The 18,609-nt window shown below is 42.4% G+C and overlaps 4 protein-coding genes across 4 annotated transcripts; all 4 read right to left on the bottom strand.

Annotated features, from left to right (window-relative positions):
- Window positions 1-2,234: 2,234 nt before the first annotated feature.
- Window positions 2,235-3,109, bottom strand: LOC145708613 (uncharacterized). The gene is made up of 4 exons (XM_081786306.1): window positions 2,987-3,109; window positions 2,687-2,892; window positions 2,419-2,645; window positions 2,235-2,375 (listed from the first exon to the last, which is right to left on the bottom strand). Exons 1-4 carry the CDS (start codon window positions 3,093-3,095, stop codon window positions 2,252-2,254), a joined length of 666 nt encoding a protein of 221 aa, XP_081642432.1. The 5' UTR covers window positions 3,096-3,109; the 3' UTR covers window positions 2,235-2,251.
- A 170-nt stretch (window positions 3,110-3,279) lies between these two features.
- Window positions 3,280-7,376, bottom strand: LOC145710899 (ATP-dependent RNA helicase DHX8-like). Its single transcript, XM_081788609.1, has 8 exons — window positions 5,299-7,376; window positions 4,784-5,176; window positions 4,658-4,740; window positions 4,325-4,595; window positions 4,144-4,281; window positions 4,023-4,092; window positions 3,719-3,877; window positions 3,280-3,677 (listed from the first exon to the last, which is right to left on the bottom strand). The coding sequence occupies exons 1-8, from the start codon at window positions 7,285-7,287 to the stop codon at window positions 3,370-3,372; spliced, it is 3,411 nt and encodes a 1,136-aa protein (XP_081644735.1). The 5' UTR covers window positions 7,288-7,376; the 3' UTR covers window positions 3,280-3,369.
- Window positions 7,377-7,693: 317 nt separating this feature from the next.
- On the bottom strand, window positions 7,694-9,421 carry LOC145710903 (prohibitin 1-like). Its single transcript, XM_081788615.1, has 5 exons — window positions 9,223-9,421; window positions 8,596-8,822; window positions 8,449-8,549; window positions 8,137-8,329; window positions 7,694-8,091 (listed from the first exon to the last, which is right to left on the bottom strand). Exons 1-5 carry the CDS (start codon window positions 9,374-9,376, stop codon window positions 7,942-7,944), a joined length of 825 nt encoding a protein of 274 aa, XP_081644741.1. The 5' UTR covers window positions 9,377-9,421; the 3' UTR covers window positions 7,694-7,941.
- An 11-nt stretch (window positions 9,422-9,432) lies between these two features.
- On the bottom strand, window positions 9,433-18,118 carry LOC145710902 (uncharacterized). Its single transcript, XM_081788614.1, has 10 exons — window positions 18,100-18,118; window positions 16,474-16,600; window positions 15,420-15,544; window positions 15,271-15,365; window positions 14,874-15,006; window positions 14,694-14,829; window positions 13,944-14,169; window positions 13,203-13,384; window positions 12,358-12,560; window positions 9,433-11,620 (listed from the first exon to the last, which is right to left on the bottom strand). Exons 2-10 carry the CDS (start codon window positions 16,597-16,599, stop codon window positions 11,443-11,445), a joined length of 1,404 nt encoding a protein of 467 aa, XP_081644740.1. The 5' UTR covers window position 16,600; window positions 18,100-18,118; the 3' UTR covers window positions 9,433-11,442.
- Window positions 18,119-18,609: the final 491 nt, after the last annotated feature.

The raw sequence follows: 18,609 nt of genomic DNA, 5'->3' as shown, positions 1-18,609 counted from the left end.
TGTGATATTTCGCTAAATTCGCTCATTCTTCTTGTCCCTTCTTTCTTTCTCTCTCTCTCTCTCTTTTTCTACAATCTCAATCGGGGTTATGACATGATGATGATGATGATGGGGATGAGGATGGTTGTTTTGTTTAAGAGTCTCTGTGACTGGGCGATGGAATGATCTGCTGTATCTCCACCAAGGCCCTTGGTGCCGCGGGTGGTGTCAATCCTCTGACACGAAAGCGGAGCGGAGCTCAGCCTAAAGAGCCTCGGCGGTCTAGGGCGTTTTCAAGAAAAGAAATTAGCGCCTCCCAGTTGCGGTCCCGGGCTGCTCTGCTTGATAAGCACCCAGTTTTCTCAATCAAAATCAATGTGTGCACTGCGCACGGTAGAAACATGAAACTTCGCTACAAATTACAAGCTGGCAGAAATATGCAACGTCACGACCTAGAACCTAGGCGGGAAGTACAAGCACGCACTAATTCGTACTTTTCTCAGCAAAAAAGCAAGACTTTCGAACCAAAATTCTTGCAAGAAGAAAAAATTGGGGAAAATTAATTTGCTGAATAAAATATTGTTTTGTTGTCTTTTGATCTAAGAAAAGGACAATCTAGGGCCTAGATTTTTGAGTTTTATTGACAATCTTGAACCCAAAAGATCGGCATTTATTCTACATTGTAGAATCTACAATCCTTGTCAAAAAACAAAAATGACGAGAAATGAAGTCAAACTTTCTGTCATAAAAATCCGCACGCCAATTTTCTTTTTGCGATTTGGAATTCAAGAGCAGTAAGTGGGTAACATCGTTTCGTGACTCTCGTCTTCTTTTCCAGACTGGAAATTGGAAGTCGCTGAATTGATAAAGATTTTAAGAGCTCAGGGCGGTTTCTGTGCTCCGAAACTTTTGCTGACGACGCCCACTTTCTTTTCCGCCGTAAATTGCGATAAGAGCTCTGGTATCCCACAGCGATGCGATAAACCAAAAAAAGCAATGACGAGAATGTTTTTGAAGCAATGAAAAATTGCACAAACAAAATTGTCCCAGGAAAGACACTTCAAACATGATGATTGGAAACGCTCTAAACAAACAATAACAAGTCAAAGTTTCGAACGCATCAATCTTCTTTTTTTTCGGTTTTTTTCGGCAAAATTGGTGGCCAGTTGAACTGTGGGTTTTGCCGTGAAATCAGCACAGACATTAGGAGGTTCGAAAAGCTAGGAGTTAGGAGTATGGGAAATTCAAATTTTGACCTCATTTCCAACGCGAAAAAAGCTCATTTTGTAAATCACCTTTATTAAATTTTACAGTTTTCAAACTAGAAAAACCGGAGCTTCGGGCGATCCCGCTAAAAACTTAGTTGCTCGGACCATGCGCCTGGCTGCCTGCCAATATTTAAACTCGAGATATTGCTTAAATTAATTTGCTGAAGACTTAAAATTCTGCATTCAATAATGAATCATCCTGACACCCGGAAATCTGTTTCTTCGGTCTATCAATACTGATCCTTATCAACCAGGACTGATTCCGATCTGCGTTTGATATTGACACTGCTTCAGCTGGACACAAATGAATTCCCGGAAGAACAATCGGAATTGCGACCAGCTGATCGACCGCCTGCTGCTTTTTTCTTGTAAATCATCTGGATCCTAGATGGCGCAAGATCTCGTTATTCCATCACATAAATACAAGACCGGAAGAAGCAACCATCATCAAACTATCAAAAAACAACAACACTCAAAAAACATGAAATTCCAGCGAAACAAAGGAACTCGACGATCCATCGGCGTCTCCAATCCCGCAAAATTCGTCCGAAAAGAAGTTGATCGACGCATTTCCCGACTCTCCATGCTCGCCATTCCCGAAGACCTCTCCGTCCATCCGCCAAAACCATCCGCGACTCCAAAGGTCTCCAAAACCAAGCAGCTTCGAAAATCCGCCTCAGCCAACTTTCTCAAGAAGAAATTTCAACTCAAGAAGATCAAGTCAAAGATCCAGAACAAGTTCGCCAAAGTCGAAGTCGAAGAAATCTTCTGCCCAGCGGTTTGCCCTAACGACAAGTTTGAATGGACACGAATTCGGTCAAGCTCAGAATTGAACGATTTTGCCGATGAAGATTTCGTTGCTTGGGAAGAGGATGTTTCAAAGGTTAAGTTTTTCGGCTTTCTGTAAATTTTCCATTCCCCCTTTTTGTAAAAAAATGTTCAAATAAAAATAACTTTTCATCAAATTCTTCTTCAAATCATTCTTTATTGCAGTTTTCTTATTTCTAATTTTCGTGAAGTATAAAATGCTCAAAAGCAAGTTGACTAGTCGCCAGTTGAAAGTTCGCCAGTTCAAGGATATTCGCAGTTCTGTAGTTTCCATCTGTATCTGACATTCCCCAAAGTCTCCTGAAAAGAATTTTTTCAACAAGATTAAGTAGAATGATCATACTTGTATTGTCCGCGATTAGCGTTGACCCAGGCTTCCATTTCGGGATTGATATGAAGTCGAGTTTTTCCAGCTTCCCAGGCGGCTCCGAGCTCTTTCGGGCTCAAGAAATTGTCTTGATTCAAGTCGTGGACCAAGTAAATCGTGTAAACTCCGGCTAGGACTGACATGCCTTCTGTATGCTTGTACTGTTCGTACGTTTGACTTCTGTCAGCATTATAGTATCCTCCCTGAACAAGCTCAAATCCAAAGGATCTTGTGTTTTTCTTACATAAAACTTGCGAATTTCCGCGTCCGACATCATCTGCTGCATTATCTCTCCGAGTGAATCTTGGAAGCCATATGCTTCTGCTACTCTTCGGACACAAGATTGGTTCTCTTGGAAGTCGAGGATCTCATCCCCATTCGTATTACACGTGTTCCAGCGAGTCAGGAAAGCAGCGTCATCAAGTCGTGAAATCAAGGAGGAAAACTGGTCTTTTGCGGATGTTAATAAAGTAGAAAAATGAACTTCTCACGTGCGAGTATATTTCTTGCTCTGATCATTTCCATGGAATATTTCCATCCGCGCCTGGGTGTTGGTTTACGTATTTAGTCGCGTGCCTGTACCCTTCCACGTGCTCATCTACATCGAAAGCTTTCACGTGAGAAGCGCCCAATAGAGCAGCAAATAACCTCATCCTCAGTATTTCTCTCTTTCACTTCTAAAAGGGGACGAAAGTTGGAACCTTCCCCGGCCTCCGTGATAGCCACTTGTTTGTTTGCTTTTCAGTTAGTCTTGTACCTGGTATTGACCTGCTTGCCCTGAGAAAGTCCTTCAAGAGCGTCTTTTTCGATCAAATTTTGATGATTGAAAATGCTGAATTTTGAACATGTGAATTTCCTTTTATTTCGCAGTGAAAATGGAACAAGTTGTGGCTAAAAATAATTTTTTCTAATTCCGGTATTGGTATTTTATCGACGACCGGGGCGACCAAAAGCTCTGGAAATACGCCATGCATTTGGCTCTTCGAATTTGTTGTGCAGCGGCTCGAGCTTTTGCTGCTTCTTTTGCATCGAGAGTTTGGTTGAATCGCCCGCCTTGAAGAATCGCGGGGCGAGTTCGACCAGCCACTTGGGGTCGATTGCTGTCACTTCTCGCATGTACTCTTTCGAGGTCAGGACGAGCTCGTGATAAACGCACCAGTCCGGTTGGCGGTTGAACATGGCGGAAGAGGGATGGATGAAGACCTGTTGCTGGTCTACCAAAGTACGGTAGCCGTCTGAAAGGATGGGTTTCATTTACGTTTTTCTACGTTAGTACCTTGTGGATCTCGTTTAGCAGCGTGACGGAAGTATCCCGAGCAAATAGCTTTCTGAACTTTGGCAGTGTTTCTTCCGGCTGAGACGCATTCCAGCTTATGTCTGTCCATAATCCCCAGCATTTGCTTCCGCACATCTTGAGATCGACGCAGTGTTCGGGCTGAAAAAATCCTTATACCGGATTTATATAACACAATTATTCCGGATCTTTTTTTACGGAAAGCTCATGTAAGCAGTCTCAAAAAAGATGAAGATATTTTCCAGATTCATAATTGACGTAAAAATTGAGAAAGTCAAAAACATACCTTGAATGAAGTTTTCAAAACACCACGCGTTCGAGAATTTGTTATTCTTCCAAGCGTTATAAACGGTCAGCTGAAAGATCACACTTTGAGTCAGTTATCGAGTAGATAAATAGTCAATTACCAGGGTAAGGTGATCGCCCTCCGCTTGATGGAATTTAGACTTGCGCTGATCGGCGACCTGTTGCTTTTCTTTCGGACGGTAGAAGACGTTTTGAACGTTCAACATCGAAACAATCGTTAAAATCTCATCGGAGCAGCCCTAAATCATCTTTCAATCACCCTCAGACCCGCTGATCCCTCACCAATTGAACGGACATAATCAGCATTTTACAAAGCATTGGGTCGAGGGGAAACTCGGCCATTCTCCTCCCAAGACGCGTGAGCAAGCCTTCATCGTCCAGCGCCCCGAGTTGATACAGCGATTCCATGGCTGTGATTAATGTTTCCATCGGAGGGGGATCCATGAAGTCGAACGCTAGTAAATCATTGATGCCCATGGCTTTGAGGGAAAGGACGGTCGTAGCCATGTTGGTTCGTTGAATTTCTGGAACGTTTGTTTGCAACATTTCATCTCTGAAATTAGGGTTGTTTCGGGAACTCTTATCAGCTGTGAGGTGATCTTTTATTTGGATTACCTGTAAGCTCGCTCAGTATAAAGCCTGTAAGCCTTGCCAGGACCAGTTCTTCCGGCTCGACCTGCTCTTTGTTTCGCTTGTGCCTATGAATGACAGTAAAGACAATACTGTATTTAACCAGCTCACCTGTGAAATGGGCGTCACCAAAAGCTGATCAATGCCAGTCTTAGAATTGTAGACTTTTTGTTTAACAAATCCAGGATCAACGACATAATAGATTCCATCAATTGTCAGTGACGTTTCAGCAATATTGGTAGCGATGACGATCTTTCTTGACCCCGGCGGGGCCGGTTCAAAGATCCTAGTCTGCATCTCTGACGGCAGGGCGGAATAGACAGGAAGGATGATGAGTTCTGGAACGTCAGGGCCGAGCTGTTTCATTCGTTCGAAGAGGATTTCGCAGCTCGTGTCGATTTCTTCCTGACCAGTGAGGAAGAGAAGAATGTCTCCGGGAGGCTCCGATAAGTGGATTTGCATGACGGTGATTAGCGAGGCATCGAGGTAGTCAGTTTCTGGTTCCTGAATATTCCAATTTCAACACTGTTTTGAAATAAAAACACTTGATTTTGAGGTTCAAATTAAGAAATCAACGAACACCCTGAAACTTGGCTATTTCGGCTATTTTGAAGTTCTCAATTTACCTTTGTATACATGATCTCGACGGGGAAGGTGCGACCAGGAATAGTGAAAATTGGAGCTTCGAAGAAGTATGACGAAAACTTGACGGCGTCGAGTGTCGCCGAGGTCACGATCAGTTTCAGATTTTTGCGTCTTTTGATGACTTTCTTGAGCAATCCGAACATGACGTCTGTGTGGATGGTCCGTTCGTGCGCCTCGTCCAACATAATCACGGAGTAGCGCGACAAGTCTGTGTCTACAAGACACTCTCGGAGCATCATACCGTCTGTCATGTACTTGACCTTCGTCTCTGGACTCGTGCAATCTTCGAATCGAATGCTGTACCCGACTTCTTGGCCCAACTGGACCCCACACTCTTCCGCCACTCGTTTTGCCACAGACATCGCAGCTACTCTTCTCGGCTGAGTACAACCAATAACTCCAGTAGTTGAGAATCCTTCTTCCGCGAGGTATTGCGTAATCTGCGTTGTCTTTCCGGAGCCAGTTTCGCCAATAACGATCAAAATCTGATTGTCCTCGACGGCCTGGAGGAGCTGTTTTCGAAGCTTGAATATAGGCAGTCCTTCCCGCTGCTCTTTGATCGTCAAATTCGTTCTCTTTCCGAAGCCCTTTCCGCCGCCGCCCATGGTCTTTTTCTTCCACTCGGGCATGTCTTGATTTCTTGGTCCCCCGGAGCCCCTGTCGAAGGACTGTCCCTTCTTCATCGGGTCATTCCACTGGCGCGAATCGCTCGCTTCTTCGTTATTTTCGTTCTTCTTCCGGTCCATTTTCATCTCTCTTCGTTCCTTGCTTAGCGCAGTCTGCATCATGGCCGCTTGAGAGAGCGAGCCGTCGGGGTTCTTGACGATTCTAACTGGCGACAGCTCTACTGATTGCTTCGTATGGCCGGCTAAGAACGGCGGTTCATCCTCGACCAGATCGATTTGCACATCCTCGTCTTCCTCCGCATCTGGATCGTAGATCAAGCCCGTATCCTCGTCCCACTCTGGAAGTTCGGAAGCGTCGATCGCTCCCGCTTGAATCAGCTGTTTTATTTCCCAGCGATCCATGTCCGACAATTTCGCGACCGTTTTATTCCTCCCAGGAGCGGTTCCATCGTCTGTGCTTTTGGTGTTACGATCGAGGAGAGGATTATCCGGATTTCGAATCAGCAAATCGCCGGATGATGAGTTCGCGGTTTGCGGGATTTCCGGACGAGCAAGAAGTCGACCCGATCGATCTGGATTCAGATCTTCGCCGGTTGCTTGATCCACGTCCTTCATCGACAGCGAAGTACGCGTTCCAGAAAAGCTCAGGACTTTGACCTTGACCTGCTGGAAGCGGGCAACAACATCTGATACTTCATTCACTCGCTCGTTATTTCGGAGCTCTGAAATATGGCACAAGCCCTCGACCGGTTTTATCAACCCCTCGAGCGTGATGAAGCAGCCGAAATGCTTTAGAGAAGTGACTTTTCCGCTATAGATTTTTCCAACTTGCGGTTCTTTATCGAGTTGCTCTCGCTCTCGGTTTCTTCCGCTGCGATTTCGCTCCCTCGAACGTGATCTACTAGATCTTCTTCTTCGTGAGTCCCTGGAGCGAGATCTACGCCTCCTTTTAGTTCGATCTTCTCGTGATCTTGACCGCGATCTGGAACGCCGCCTTCTTTCTCGTGAGCGAGAGCGGCTTCGTCTCCGAGACGATGACTTTGAAGATGGCTCGTCCGGAAGTTGCGCAATCTCTTCCTCTTCTTGCTGCGGCGGCGCTGCCAACCCTTCTAGAGCGGCCATCATATCATCGACATCAGCTTCTGGTTCCGCCGCAGCTTCAGTTTCCGTTTGCAAAAGCTTCTTCGAAAAGCTCGGATCGTCCGGAATCGCCAAGCCGCTGAACTTGGAGCGCTTCTCCGCCATTTTTGGATCGACTGTCTTCACGACATCCTCGATCATTTTAGCATCGCCGGATTTGGCGATCTGTTTCATACGATAAACCAGGTCGAATATCGAACGCATCAGGACGCCGGAAAAGTCGGCGCCGTTTTCGATGAGTTTTTGGCGATACAACTCGAATTTCGGGTGCTCATGGGCGAGCTCGATCACGAACTTTGATGATTTCAAGATAGGTCGACGAAATCATCGTTCAAATGATCAACAAGGAGCAAATTATCCCTCTCTTTTTCATTAAAAATCTTGAAACCTTCCTTTGCTAAGTCCTTATCATCCATCTGCAGATGGTTGTCCAGCTCGGTACAGACCTTGGAGACCAAGGATAGGTACTCGAGCTTTCCAAGCTCTTTTTTAAGCTTGACCATTTTTGATATGGCTTTTTGGGCTTGTTAAATTATCTGATTCCCATTCTGAAGAAGAATGGGAAGGTAAACAAACTTTTTTAATTAATTTTAATAAGAGTCGATTCAAATTGATTCCTATGATGTTTTTTTTTCCTGCGAGTCAGAGAGAAAGAAGGGCTGAAAGATGCAAGTTCGAAAGCCAACGACAACAAGGGAAGAAATAATAAATTAAAGCTGGTATATCTTTTTCAGAGACACGTGATAGTTCAGTCAGTTACTCATGAACAGCTGTTTTTTCTTCTTAATTCTAGAGGCAGGATGTATTTCAGTTAATTATTTCACAGTTGGTGTAAAATTGAATCTATTCGCTCGTTCTTTAGCTCTGCAAGTTCAGCAAGAGACCAGGGGAATTCTGGCCCGATGGAAGGTAGGTGACGCGCTGGTTTCGGGACAAGTTCGTCGAGATCTCTTCTGCGGCTTCGAGCTTTCGCATTTCGATCAAGCCTTCGCCCGATTTTTGCATCGCCTAAAATGATTAATTCAACGGACGGAAGCGCCTATTTCAGCTTACATCAGAAACCAACTTGGCAGCTTCAGCATCACCTTCCGCTCGAATAATGGCGGCCAATTTTCGCTGTTCAGCTTCTTCGACTCTGTATCGAGCCATTTCAGCTTTCTGTTGAGCGATCTGTTTCTGTTCGACGGCGGAGGTGAACTCGTTCGAGAAAGTCAGGTGGGTAAGAGCAACATCGTCAAGGATAATACTAAATTTTAAAAGAGGTTGAAAAAAGCGTTATTTTGTGATAAAAATGATTCGACAAATCAAGAAGCCACTTCCGGCTTCGAGCGTCAAATAAACGAGCAGCGTTTATTACTATCTTACCCGAATTGATCAGCTCGTTCAGTCAGGAGTTTGGTAATAGCTTCAGTGACAGTATAACGTTTAGTAATCAGCTCTTCCGCATTATATCGAGCAATAACAGCCTAAAACAACATCAATCGTGCCCCGGGGCGCGTGTTTTTCTCGTACCTTTAAAACTTCATTAGTAATAGAAGGCAAAACTCGCTCATCGTAGTCCAAACCAAGCTCGGAATAGATTTGAGGCAATTTGGCCGGCTCCGGTCGGTAAAGAATTCGAAGAGAAACGTTGACTGTCTGCAAATCGTTGGAACCGGTGGCGGTTCGGATCATTTTTGGGTTCGTTTTCACGTCGTAGATGTGTGGAGTTTGGATGAAGGGAATCAGCAAATGAGTGCCTAGAAAAGGATTGTTTCAATAGATGGACCCTGAGGGAGAAACTGAGTCAGGTTGTCGAGCCCGAAAGTACAGGCATTAATTTGATAGAGTTAGTCTCAATGAGAGACTGTCTCATGATAATTGGTACAAAAATGAAGTCCTAAAATGCCTCAAATTTAGCCACTTTTCTCATCGAAATTGTTCTTCGATAAGATGGATGTTTCATAAAATATTACATCATATATAACATCAAATATCAGCGATTTCGATCAGAAAAATGATCAAATTTAAGGTATTTTAGGAGTTTGTTTCAGTACTAGCTTTCAATGGAAGTAACTCTATCTCATTTATGCCTGAATTAACACCAGTTACTGTACATATCATCATCTCCGAAATGCCCTTCAATTCTATCTTTCTCACCTTCTTGCTTGACATCCTGAAGCACTCCTCTAAATCGATCGAAGATAACACCTCTACATCCAGCATCAACATTGTAAATGCAGCTATTAACTGCAACACCGACAAAACCAGCTGTGGCGGCCAATTTTCCAACGCCCTGAAGAATCGCAGCCATTTTCCTTCTTTTCTTTCTCTTTTTTCTTTCTGAAAATAGAAAAATCAAAACTCAAGAATGCAAAAAATGACGAAATATTGACGCAAGAAAACAAAAACGCAGAAAGGGAGAAAAATAGAAAGTTCAAGAAAACGCTAGAATTGAATCTTTTCGAACTAAACCTTGTTCATCAAAATTTGACACAGTAAAACGCAACTGACAGTAATTCTCTATGAAAAGGCGAAAATGAAGAAAAAGACGATATTAAAATAAGAGCGACGAGAGCAAATTAAATCAATACGCGCCAAATTCAAAAAAACGAATTCTTCAATTTCGCGAAAATTCGATGAAAATTGCGAGAAGAACCTTAATTACTGTCAACTACGCGGAAAAAAATGAAATAAAAGAAAGGGAAATTGTAAAATCAACTTGGAAAATGAGCATCACCTTGGTTTAGCTTCAATATTATCTAAAACTAAAACGTAAAAACAGATAAAGAAAACGATTCCATAAGAAACAACCATACAGTATGGTCCATACTGTCATATGAAAAATGCACAAACAAAAGAATAAAATGATGGGTTCTATGGGGATTTTCAGCCAATCAGAGGGCGGTATTCTTACTCTAGAGTCTAGACCTAACCTCATAAGCTGGGCTCGATAACCTGTGTAGAAAGCGTGAGTCAGGGCATGAAAATCAACCAGATGCTTCACAGGCCCTGACTCAGGTTTTCCAAACAGGTTTCGGAGCCCAGATGATGCGTTCCATTGCGGTTTTCAGCCAATCAGGCAGTGGTATTCTCACCAAGGAGCTTACCCCATAAGAAACCCATAAAACCCCATAGAATGTAAGAAACTAATTAAAATCCTGCAGTAGAAATTCCTGGCCCTTGGAATCTCTATTTTCTAAAAGGCAAACAAACACACGGAAGAATTGAGAATTGACTGGGAGTTCAATCATTGTTTATCTTGGAATAATAATATGTACAGTTTTGTTTCACTTCTTTCGTAAATAATAAACTTTAACAAGTTGTAAAGCAGAAGATTTTCTTTTCTTTGAACTTTTGAACGGGCCTATTCACAAAAGTTTCGTAAGTCACTTATTTTTTTGTTTTGGTTTGCTGTTGTGGTTGTTGTTTTAAAAGTAGTTGTTTGGTTTCAAGAAAAAGGAAGAGTATTTTTTTTTTGAAAAATCTCAAAATTCAATTTGCGCTGTTATTTGGGCAGGAAACGACGACCTTTGGAGTTGGGTAGACTTTGTTTTAAAAACTAGGGAGTTGAAAAATGCCAAAGTTAGAAAGAGTCAGGAAATTTGGGCAAAAAGGGTCGGATAGAATTAAAATTAGAATTTGAAAGGGATGAGAAGACACAATTTGAAAACTTTTCAAGAGCAAAAAAAAACAAATTTTTTTTATAAATATTTCAGGCTAGAAGAGTACACCTACTTTGTGTTAACAACTTTTTTTTTAGTTTTGTTTTTAACTGTGCGAGGATTGAGCTGGGAACGGTGGTTTTGTTTTTTTTTTCTCGAATATTGAATATTGAATTGAAAAATCATGGAGGACTTCTGATCTTACTGAATTTCAAAAGAGAGTCAGACAGAAATTAACCCACTGGGATATGTTGAACAATTTATTGGTAAAGCTCAAATCTATCAAAAAATCTATCGTCAGCAACCCATACAGACATATTTCATTATAAGGTCACCCCCAAAACCAAGCTTTTTAGGGATTGGTTTTGGGGCTGATCTTATAATAAGACTTGTCTGTAGCGGTTTTGATGATGGGTTTTTGATTGGTTTGAGCTTTGCCAATAAATTGGTAGATATGGTGGAAGGGGTTAAGAAAGCGGGTCATCAAAACTTGAAGACTCATTTTTAGTCTATGATTTTGGAAAAGATAAATTAAGAAAAAAAAACGCAAACATGAATAAACTCGCCAATAAAATTAAAATTAGGTAATAAATGCATAAAAGTCTACACCTCAAGAATACTTGTGTCGGTGAACGGAGGCAGTTTGCATGAAGAACTCGCGATCACGTTAATTATAAATTAAAAATAGAACTTTCAGTTTTTCGTTTTTTTCGTTTCAGTGCTGCTCTTCTTCATTTGGCACTCCGTTGATGTCCAGATCGCAGCGGTTCCAGAACTCGTTTACTTCGCGCAACTGGCTCATTACGATCATCACTAGAATCGACTTTTTGAGGCCGCCTTCGCCGACTTCTGCGAACTGTTCTTCGATTTGTGCGACCACTTCGTTTGAAGATCTGAAAATCAAAGATTAGAATGAGTTTCATTCGATTGGCTAAAATTGGCATCATTTAATTTTGGCAGAAGTTCGTGAACTAGACTTCTTTTCAACCCCACTTTTCCCCAGGCCATTTCGAAGCGTACTTTCATGCCGACTAAACAAGTTTAAAAAACTGCACCGACCGCAAAACTATGCTCAAACAAGCCGCACTCTGAAGCTTCGAAATGGCACGATTTTTGTTTAGTTTCTTGAACAAAAAGCGACTTTGAACAATTCCCAGCTACTCTCTTTCACCGAGTTCGTTCCGAGTTCAACGGGGTTCGCAAATTCAAAGCCGGTATTTGCTCTTTTGGCTAATCAAATACGCAAATTAAACAGATTCAGCACAGGCAATTTTGTTTCTTTTTGCTTTGCCAAGCAGAAAATTCTTTTTTTTTTATAAAACATCGATTTCAATTAAAACACCAGAATCTGATGTGCTCAAATTTGAATTGCCTTTCAATTCAACTAAAGAAGAATCTCTTTTGACAAGCCATAAGCCGCTAGCATCTTCGGCCAATAAAATGTCAAAAAGCCGCGCTACGAGCGGCTTATGTTTTATGTTGCTCGAAGCCGCAAGCGGCTTATGGCTGGTCAAAAGAGATTCTTCTTTAGTATGAGATTGATTTTCAGGTTGGAAATTCCAACTTGGAATAGTCAGTCAGATAGAAGTTCTATCAGTTCATTTAATTTTCCCAAGACTGTCGAACTTACTCTTCGATTAGTTTGACGTCTCTGATGGCGTTTATCTTGCCCAGACGATCCCTGCTGAGCACCGATAGCAGCATGATGAGCTTAACGTCCTCCCACGTCTTGATGTCGCACTTGTCCAGCGAGTTGATGAGTTGCTTCATCATGTTATTCGAATTCTCTGCGGTCTTCTTGATGGTCATCTTGTTCTGGTAATAGGAATAGACCTAAACAAGCGTAAATATTTTGAATTAGGAATTAAATAAATGAACGTTCGCGAGACCTATCGCATCTGCTCATAGAGCCGTATTTTTAACCACAACAACAAATATTAGAATCAGCCGGTCAAATTTGACCACTCAGAACAGGAGTCTCCTATTAGGAGCTGATACGGTTCCTAGCAAATCTAGAGTTCAATGGGTTCTCTTAGCCAATCAGAAGCCATAATTTTATGTCTGAGCCAATCAGAAAGCAATATTTTTTGACTTAGACATTTAGCCAACCAGAAGTCAGAATTGCCTCATTTATCCAATTAAAAGCTACCATATACTGTTCTAGCCGGAGCACACTCAAATGCTCGGCGCGCTCATTTGCTCGGGCGCTCAAATGCTCAAACACTCTTTTGCACGCACACGAGCGAAAGAGTGTCCAAAGCAAATGAGCGTTTGATTCAATTGGTCGAAAATATGAGCAAGAATATTTCTCCGAAAATAAAATGGGGTGACCATTCGGGCATTACGCAGAAAATTTGACTCATTTGATTGGCTGAGAGAGGAAATAACGGCCTGTGATTGGATACGGCTTGCTAGAACTTCTAGCAAATCAAAAGCCTCCAAAGCCCATCATAAAACCCGACTTCCTGAACTTACAATGAGCAATTCGTAGCGCGCCTTCTCAAACAGCTGATTTTGATCGTTTTCATCCAATCTGCTGAAGCAGGGACAACTTTGACAGAGTTCCTTGCAGGCCATGCTCGTTTCGTAGCTGTTCTTGAAGACAATTTTGGTAACTTCGTCGGCGGTTTCGCGCTCCCGAATTTCTGTTTTGACATCTAAAAAATATTTATTATTTAAAATTGATAAAAAGAATTTTGTTCGATTGCTGGATCGCTAATTGAAAAGCTCGTTAAAAATGAGTTATTTCCTGTTTTTATTCACAAAGAAAACACTCGTGATCGATCCTTCATTCTTTAGGGCTCTTTAGAGAGATGTGGAGTTCAAATACTGAACTTTGCCTCCCTCTCGCTCAACGCATCGGATAATCAAGTCGCTGGATCTTATCGATCCGCAGCTTTTGCCAGGCTAATTCTTCCCTGGACAAAGTTGAACGGGCATACGTATGAATTATGTAGTTGCATTCAAAGATAATGACTTGCTGAAACCTTGAAGGGTAAAACTAATGACGATGTCGGTTTGGAACGCCCTGTCAGACGAGTAATTATTGATGCAGAGAACAATGACGCTACAGTAAAATAATGGCTGTCGTTCCAACTCGGCCTCGTATTAATTTTAAACTCACAGTGCATAAAAATCTAATCAAAAAACGCGTCATTGAATCATAAATTACAGCACTGATGATTTACGAGTTACATGATTAGATAAAAGCTATACCTGCCATGCGCTGTGGCTGGTTCCAAGAGGAGAGCCAGCACTTTCTGGGCGGTAGCGAAGCTGGCGGTCGGTGCGCCCCGCGATTGAGGCCAAGATCGGAAGCGTGGTGCACGCGCTCGAGGATTTCTGAGCTCGTTTCGGTGTCGATGATCCAGATGCGCCCGTTGTGCTCTTTCCTGATGACGGAAGGGCGCGTCGAAGCTGTACCTGTCGAGGAGGCTCCAGTCTGAAAGGTAGGTTAGTCCCAGTTTACGAGCGCAAACTCGAATAGATGGGAAAGTTTATTGGGAAAAGTTCAAAATCAAGGTGGGTTTTCAGGTCGTTAACCAATTTTCGGGCTCAGCAGCCCCTGTAGAAACCTGAGTCAGGGACCTCGGCGTCCAGAAAAGCTTTCCCTCATAGTGATAATTAGCCATCGTAATATATACTGTATATATAATATACAATGAAGAAAAACGTAACGGCGCCTGATTGACCGGAACAATAACCTTGGCGTCGCTCTTAAGGTTATAGCCAGTTGTTAAAGTCGATCAGAAGACTCGTTACGCAGTTATTAATAGTAGTAGTTGTGCGATGGTTATTATACCGTAAAGTTAGCGCGGCGATGATGGTTATTTTCGAGCTTGTTTTTCTTGAGGTAGACTAATTAAACTTCACTTTTTATGACGGGCTTATGGCCTGTCAGAAGCTTTTGTCGGGCAGACAGAGGCTTATTATTTTATCGCTTGAAAGTAAGGTTTTTCGTTTTACCTTTTGACTGACAGCACTGTAGGAGCGTTTTGAAGGGGAAGAAATGGTCGATTCGTAGCTAGTTTCAACTTCGTTGGACGGACTGGGCGATTGGGTTCGGTTGTTTCTTGCGAGCAGCAGATCTGTGTGACGCGCGCTACAGAACTCAATTATCGAATGGAATCGAATAAATGAACTTACGAGCTGCCGAAACCAGCGGCAGGGTCGAAGGAAAGGCGCGGCACTGGATTCAGCGTCACAGTGGCTGGATTCGGCGTCGGATTCGAAGCTGGCGTCTTTTCGTTTCGCGGCTTCTTTCGAGTGGGGTTATTCTGTTCGAGAGGGTCAAAAGGGGTTCATTCCTTTGAGCAATTCAAGAGGACCCGGATCACTATTAATTTTTAAAAAATAAAGGATCGATAACGCTAATAATTGACGCTAATCAAGGGCGCTTTCTTTCTAGCGAAATTTTGAGAGAAAAGTCTACTAAAACGCGTCATTCTTTACGTAGAATCCTGAGTCAGGGTCCGAAAGATCTTGAATGAAAAGCCGCGATGCTGATTGACACTGTCGCTTTGACCTTTCGACCGCCTTTCCTTTTTAATTTGCGCTGGATTCATCCCTGCTTGTAAGCATCGATCCATGCGGCATTTCTGGCAACATTTGCGTTTCTTTATTCCGTACACGTCGCAACTAAAACCATCGGGCTTAGCTCCTGCTGGCTACCCGCCACCGTGAACTACTTACTTATTGTTGTAAAAGCAAATGAAGCGGGCGTTCTTTTGAATATTGCGCCGGAAGAAGCCCTTGCATCCTTCGCATGCGAGCACTCCGAAATGGCGACCAGTCGCTTGATCCGAGCAGATTTGGCACTAGAATTAGTTTTAATTTCTTTGCAAGAGGTTTTTGTCTAGCAAATCAACAATTTAAGGGACTTCTTCGTAGGTTTCTCGACATTCTATGAATAAAATAAGGAAGATCTCTTCCATTTGTTTTTCAATAGCGAACTTGATTAAGGGTGTACCCTTCTTTATACATCTATCAGTACTGAAGATCATCAACTTTATTTCGGCCTTGTTTTACGTTATGAAATAATTAAGGGTGTCGACACAATATGGCTTTTATAAATAAGAAAGCGCGATCTTTCTTTCGAAGATCTTATCTTTGAATCCGTGTTGGCACCCTTAATAATATAAATGTCAAAACTCTACCGGGATAGAGATAAAATTATATGTCGCATCTCCCATAAGCGGATGAATATGATAACAGTACAATTCTGCCTCTAAATCGGTCAAAAAACGGGGCGAGACGCGTATTGTATCTCCTGGTATTGACCTGGAATGGCAGGACTAGGCGCCAAGATCCCCTATTTATATATTAATAGCTTTTGCATATTATATATGCAAGGACGCGCTTCTGACTCAAGGAGACTTGAGTTTGAAGTTTGATGAGTTTTTGACGACCCGCCGGGGAGGCAAATTAGAACCAAAAAAGGAACCTAATGACATTCTTTTTCAAATATCATTTCTATGCGAGTAACCCTAGAATTGAAAACCGCAGAGCAGATTGCCAACACTAGAATCTGGGCTTGACAACCTGTGAAGAAAGCCTGAGTCAGATCCTGAAAAAGCTAAAATTCAGCTTTTCCAGAGCCTGAGTCAGGTTTTCTACACAGGTTTCCGAGCCCAGATCTACATATTCCGAGATTGTCGGTAAAACTTCGGAAAGATAGTCCAAGATTGTCGATTTCCCGCTTTCTGATTGGTCAAACGCTGGCTTTTTGAAAAAATGAAAGATTTACCTGACGAAAATTGCTCTGATTCTCCCGAGACGGTGCTGAATTGGAGGAGAAGTTCACCAAAGCAGAAGAAGTTGGCGGAAAGTTCCTTGGGTCCCCAAGATTTGGGATAAGAGCCGACGATTCCATTCTATAAAATCATCTCTTTAGTTTTTCGTTTTCTTCAAGGCGCGTTTTTGAAAGGAGAGAAAGTGAACATAAAAAATAGTTAAATAAACGTTTTTATAATGGCCCTTCAGCAAGCCTGTTACGGCAAGTTTTATCGAAATCAATTAAACCGGCGTCTTTAGGGCGGCGCTTTCACACATCAAGAGTTGATGAACTTTCAAGATTTTTTATTTTTAATAAAAAGTGGTTGAAGTCAAACCAGTTTCAGGTTGATTTCAATCACTTTTTTTTAATAAAATCTTTCTTTTATGAAAAAAAAAGAGAACAAAAGTGAAAATTCTAGATTTTTTGTCAAAAAAAAAATGGTTAAAATCGACCCTTTTTTATTGAAAAAAAAGCTAGAATTTTTGCTGTTGTCTTCTTTTTCTCCTCGATTGGCTAGTTTTTAAATTCTCTCTGGAGAAAAAGCCAAAAAAGCGTGGGCGTTCTCTGAATTTCTGAATTTCCGGGCCCTACCCGTAGGCAAGAGGTAAACTTTCTCGAGGGGGGTTACGTCTGACTGGCTCATTTTTGCCGGGTTCGAGAAAGAATAGCCACGCACTCAAGGCCCCCCAGACACGATTGTCGACTGATAAAAAGAATAAAATTTATTTTTTTCTATCTCTCAATGAAAATCCTCTTTTAGTTCAAAATCTCAATTATTTTCGCAAAAAAAGGACTGCTGCTCTTTTTCTTTCTAAAAAGGGTCCTCTCTTTCTTCATTCAGTGAGCCAGCTCAGAAAACAGAAAAAATAAAAGGCGAGGGCCAATTTGAAAAGCGAGAAAGCGAGAGACTAAACAAAAAAGTTCAAGAGAGAGGGAAAAGTTCATCCAGGCGCGGAGACTCACCCGCTCTCCTTCTCTCTCTCTTTCTCTTGAGCTCCAGCAAGTGGCTCTCGCAAGTTTCTCTCTATTTTCCCTACTGCAGATTAACATTTATGCAGTTAGCTGAGTCAGTGGCTCACTGAATCAAGAAAAACTACTCTCAAAAAGAGTGAACTTGAAAAAACAGCTTGAACTTTAGTTTTTCTTCTCTTTTTTTTTTGCTGAAAAATTATTTGAAGTAAAATAAAAATGTGTAAATAAAGCTCAGGCCGGCTGGGATTGAGAAGGGATGAGGCGATATTTCTTCGCAGAATTGGTTTGTTCGGCCCGAAGGCACAGAAAATCCTCAACTCAAAAACACCATCGCGAAGGGCGAAGCGCTAGAAAATGAAGGAGTTCGAAAAAGTGGTTTCAAAAAGTTCAACCCTCACTTTTTTTCTTTTTCTTCTTTCCTAGTCCCGTTAGCTATGAAGAAAGAAGGGAAAAAAGGTTAACCGGGTGCGCCCCTTATTTTCCCCCCTCGTGATCTTTTGGGACTTTGGGTCGTTTTGGTCGGTTTTTGGGTCGGTTTTTCGGTCGATTTTCGGGTCGGTTTGTGGGTCGGTTTTGGGCCTTTTTTCGGGCTTTTTTGGGAGTTTCTAGGAAGCTTGCTTTCACCTCTATGTTTTCAGTCTTTTTCTTTGGCGATTCTTTTTTTCCTTTCGTTGTTTAACGCTCTCTTTTTCTTTCTTTCTTTGGTCTGAATCTGGATCTATCTTCTCTTATTCTTTTTCTGAGGTGACCTCTCTTAGGTGGTGGCTAGTAGGGCGCTCGTTAATTATTCTCGACGGAGAGCAGAGCTGTTACTCTCTCTTCGAAAAAGTGAGGCTCCTAGAAAAGGATCGCCAAAGCATCCGGCAAAAAGTTCATGGGGACAAGTAGCATGGGCCGGAGGTTTTGTCGGGTGTCGTTATCTCTAACAAGGCTCCTATTTTTGTGACAGTTTACCGACTGCGGGTAGCTCAACCGCCCTCGGGGCCAGTTCAGCTCTTGTTGTGCTCTTCGACGTTCTTTATTCCCTCTAATAGAAAGCCAGTCACACGGATGAGCCTGGCTCTCTGGCGACGTCAGGTGACAAATGACACGCGCGAATAGCTCCACGCTGAACTACTCAATTGGCAATTCTGA

Source organism: Oikopleura dioica, chromosome 1 (genome assembly GCF_907165135.1).
Source record: "Oikopleura dioica chromosome 1, OKI2018_I68_1.0, whole genome shotgun sequence".
NCBI classification, from domain to species: Eukaryota; Metazoa; Chordata; class Appendicularia; order Copelata; family Oikopleuridae; genus Oikopleura; species Oikopleura dioica.
Note: the sequence above shows the minus strand (reverse complement) of the source record. Positions and strands in the feature narration are given on the sequence as shown.

What these genes read in the sequence shown, in the direction of transcription:
- LOC145708613 (XM_081786306.1), bottom strand. Translation starts at nt 3,095, where the DNA reads ATGAGGTTATTTGCTGCTCTATTGGGCGCTTCTCACGTGAAAGCTTTC. An exon ending in ATACGTAAACCAACACCCAG is followed by an intron (nt 2,893 to 2,986) that starts GCGCGGATGGAA and finishes CATCCGCAAAAG; the next exon opens with ACCAGTTTTCCTCCTTGATT. An exon ending in CGGAAATTCGCAAGTTTTAT is followed by an intron (nt 2,646 to 2,686) that starts GTAAGAAAAACA and finishes GAGCTTGTTCAG; the next exon opens with GGAGGATACTATAATGCTGA.
- LOC145710899 (XM_081788609.1), bottom strand. Translation starts at nt 7,287, where the DNA reads ATGCGTTCGATATTCGACCTGGTTTATCGTATGAAACAGATCGCCAAA. An exon ending in TGATTATGTCCGTTCAATTG is followed by an intron (nt 4,282 to 4,324) that starts GTGAGGGATCAG and finishes AAGATGATTTAG; the next exon opens with GGCTGCTCCGATGAGATTTT. An exon ending in TGCTAAACGAGATCCACAAG is followed by an intron (nt 3,678 to 3,718) that starts GTACTAACGTAG and finishes CCATCCTTTCAG; the next exon opens with ACGGCTACCGTACTTTGGTA.
- LOC145710903 (XM_081788615.1), bottom strand. Translation starts at nt 9,376, where the DNA reads ATGGCTGCGATTCTTCAGGGCGTTGGAAAATTGGCCGCCACAGCTGGT. An exon ending in TCAGGATGTCAAGCAAGAAG is followed by an intron (nt 8,823 to 9,222) that starts GTGAGAAAGATA and finishes ATCCTTTTCTAG; the next exon opens with GCACTCATTTGCTGATTCCC. An exon ending in GAACGAGCTGATCAATTCGG is followed by an intron (nt 8,330 to 8,448) that starts GTAAGATAGTAA and finishes TTTAAAATTTAG; the next exon opens with TATTATCCTTGACGATGTTG.
- LOC145710902 (XM_081788614.1), bottom strand. Translation starts at nt 16,599, where the DNA reads ATGGAATCGTCGGCTCTTATCCCAAATCTTGGGGACCCAAGGAACTTT. An exon ending in ATTTGCTTTTACAACAATAA is followed by an intron (nt 15,366 to 15,419) that starts GTAAGTAGTTCA and finishes CGATGGTTTTAG; the next exon opens with TTGCGACGTGTACGGAATAA. An exon ending in CGCGCTACGAATTGCTCATT is followed by an intron (nt 12,561 to 13,202) that starts GTAAGTTCAGGA and finishes ACGCTTGTTTAG; the next exon opens with GTCTATTCCTATTACCAGAA.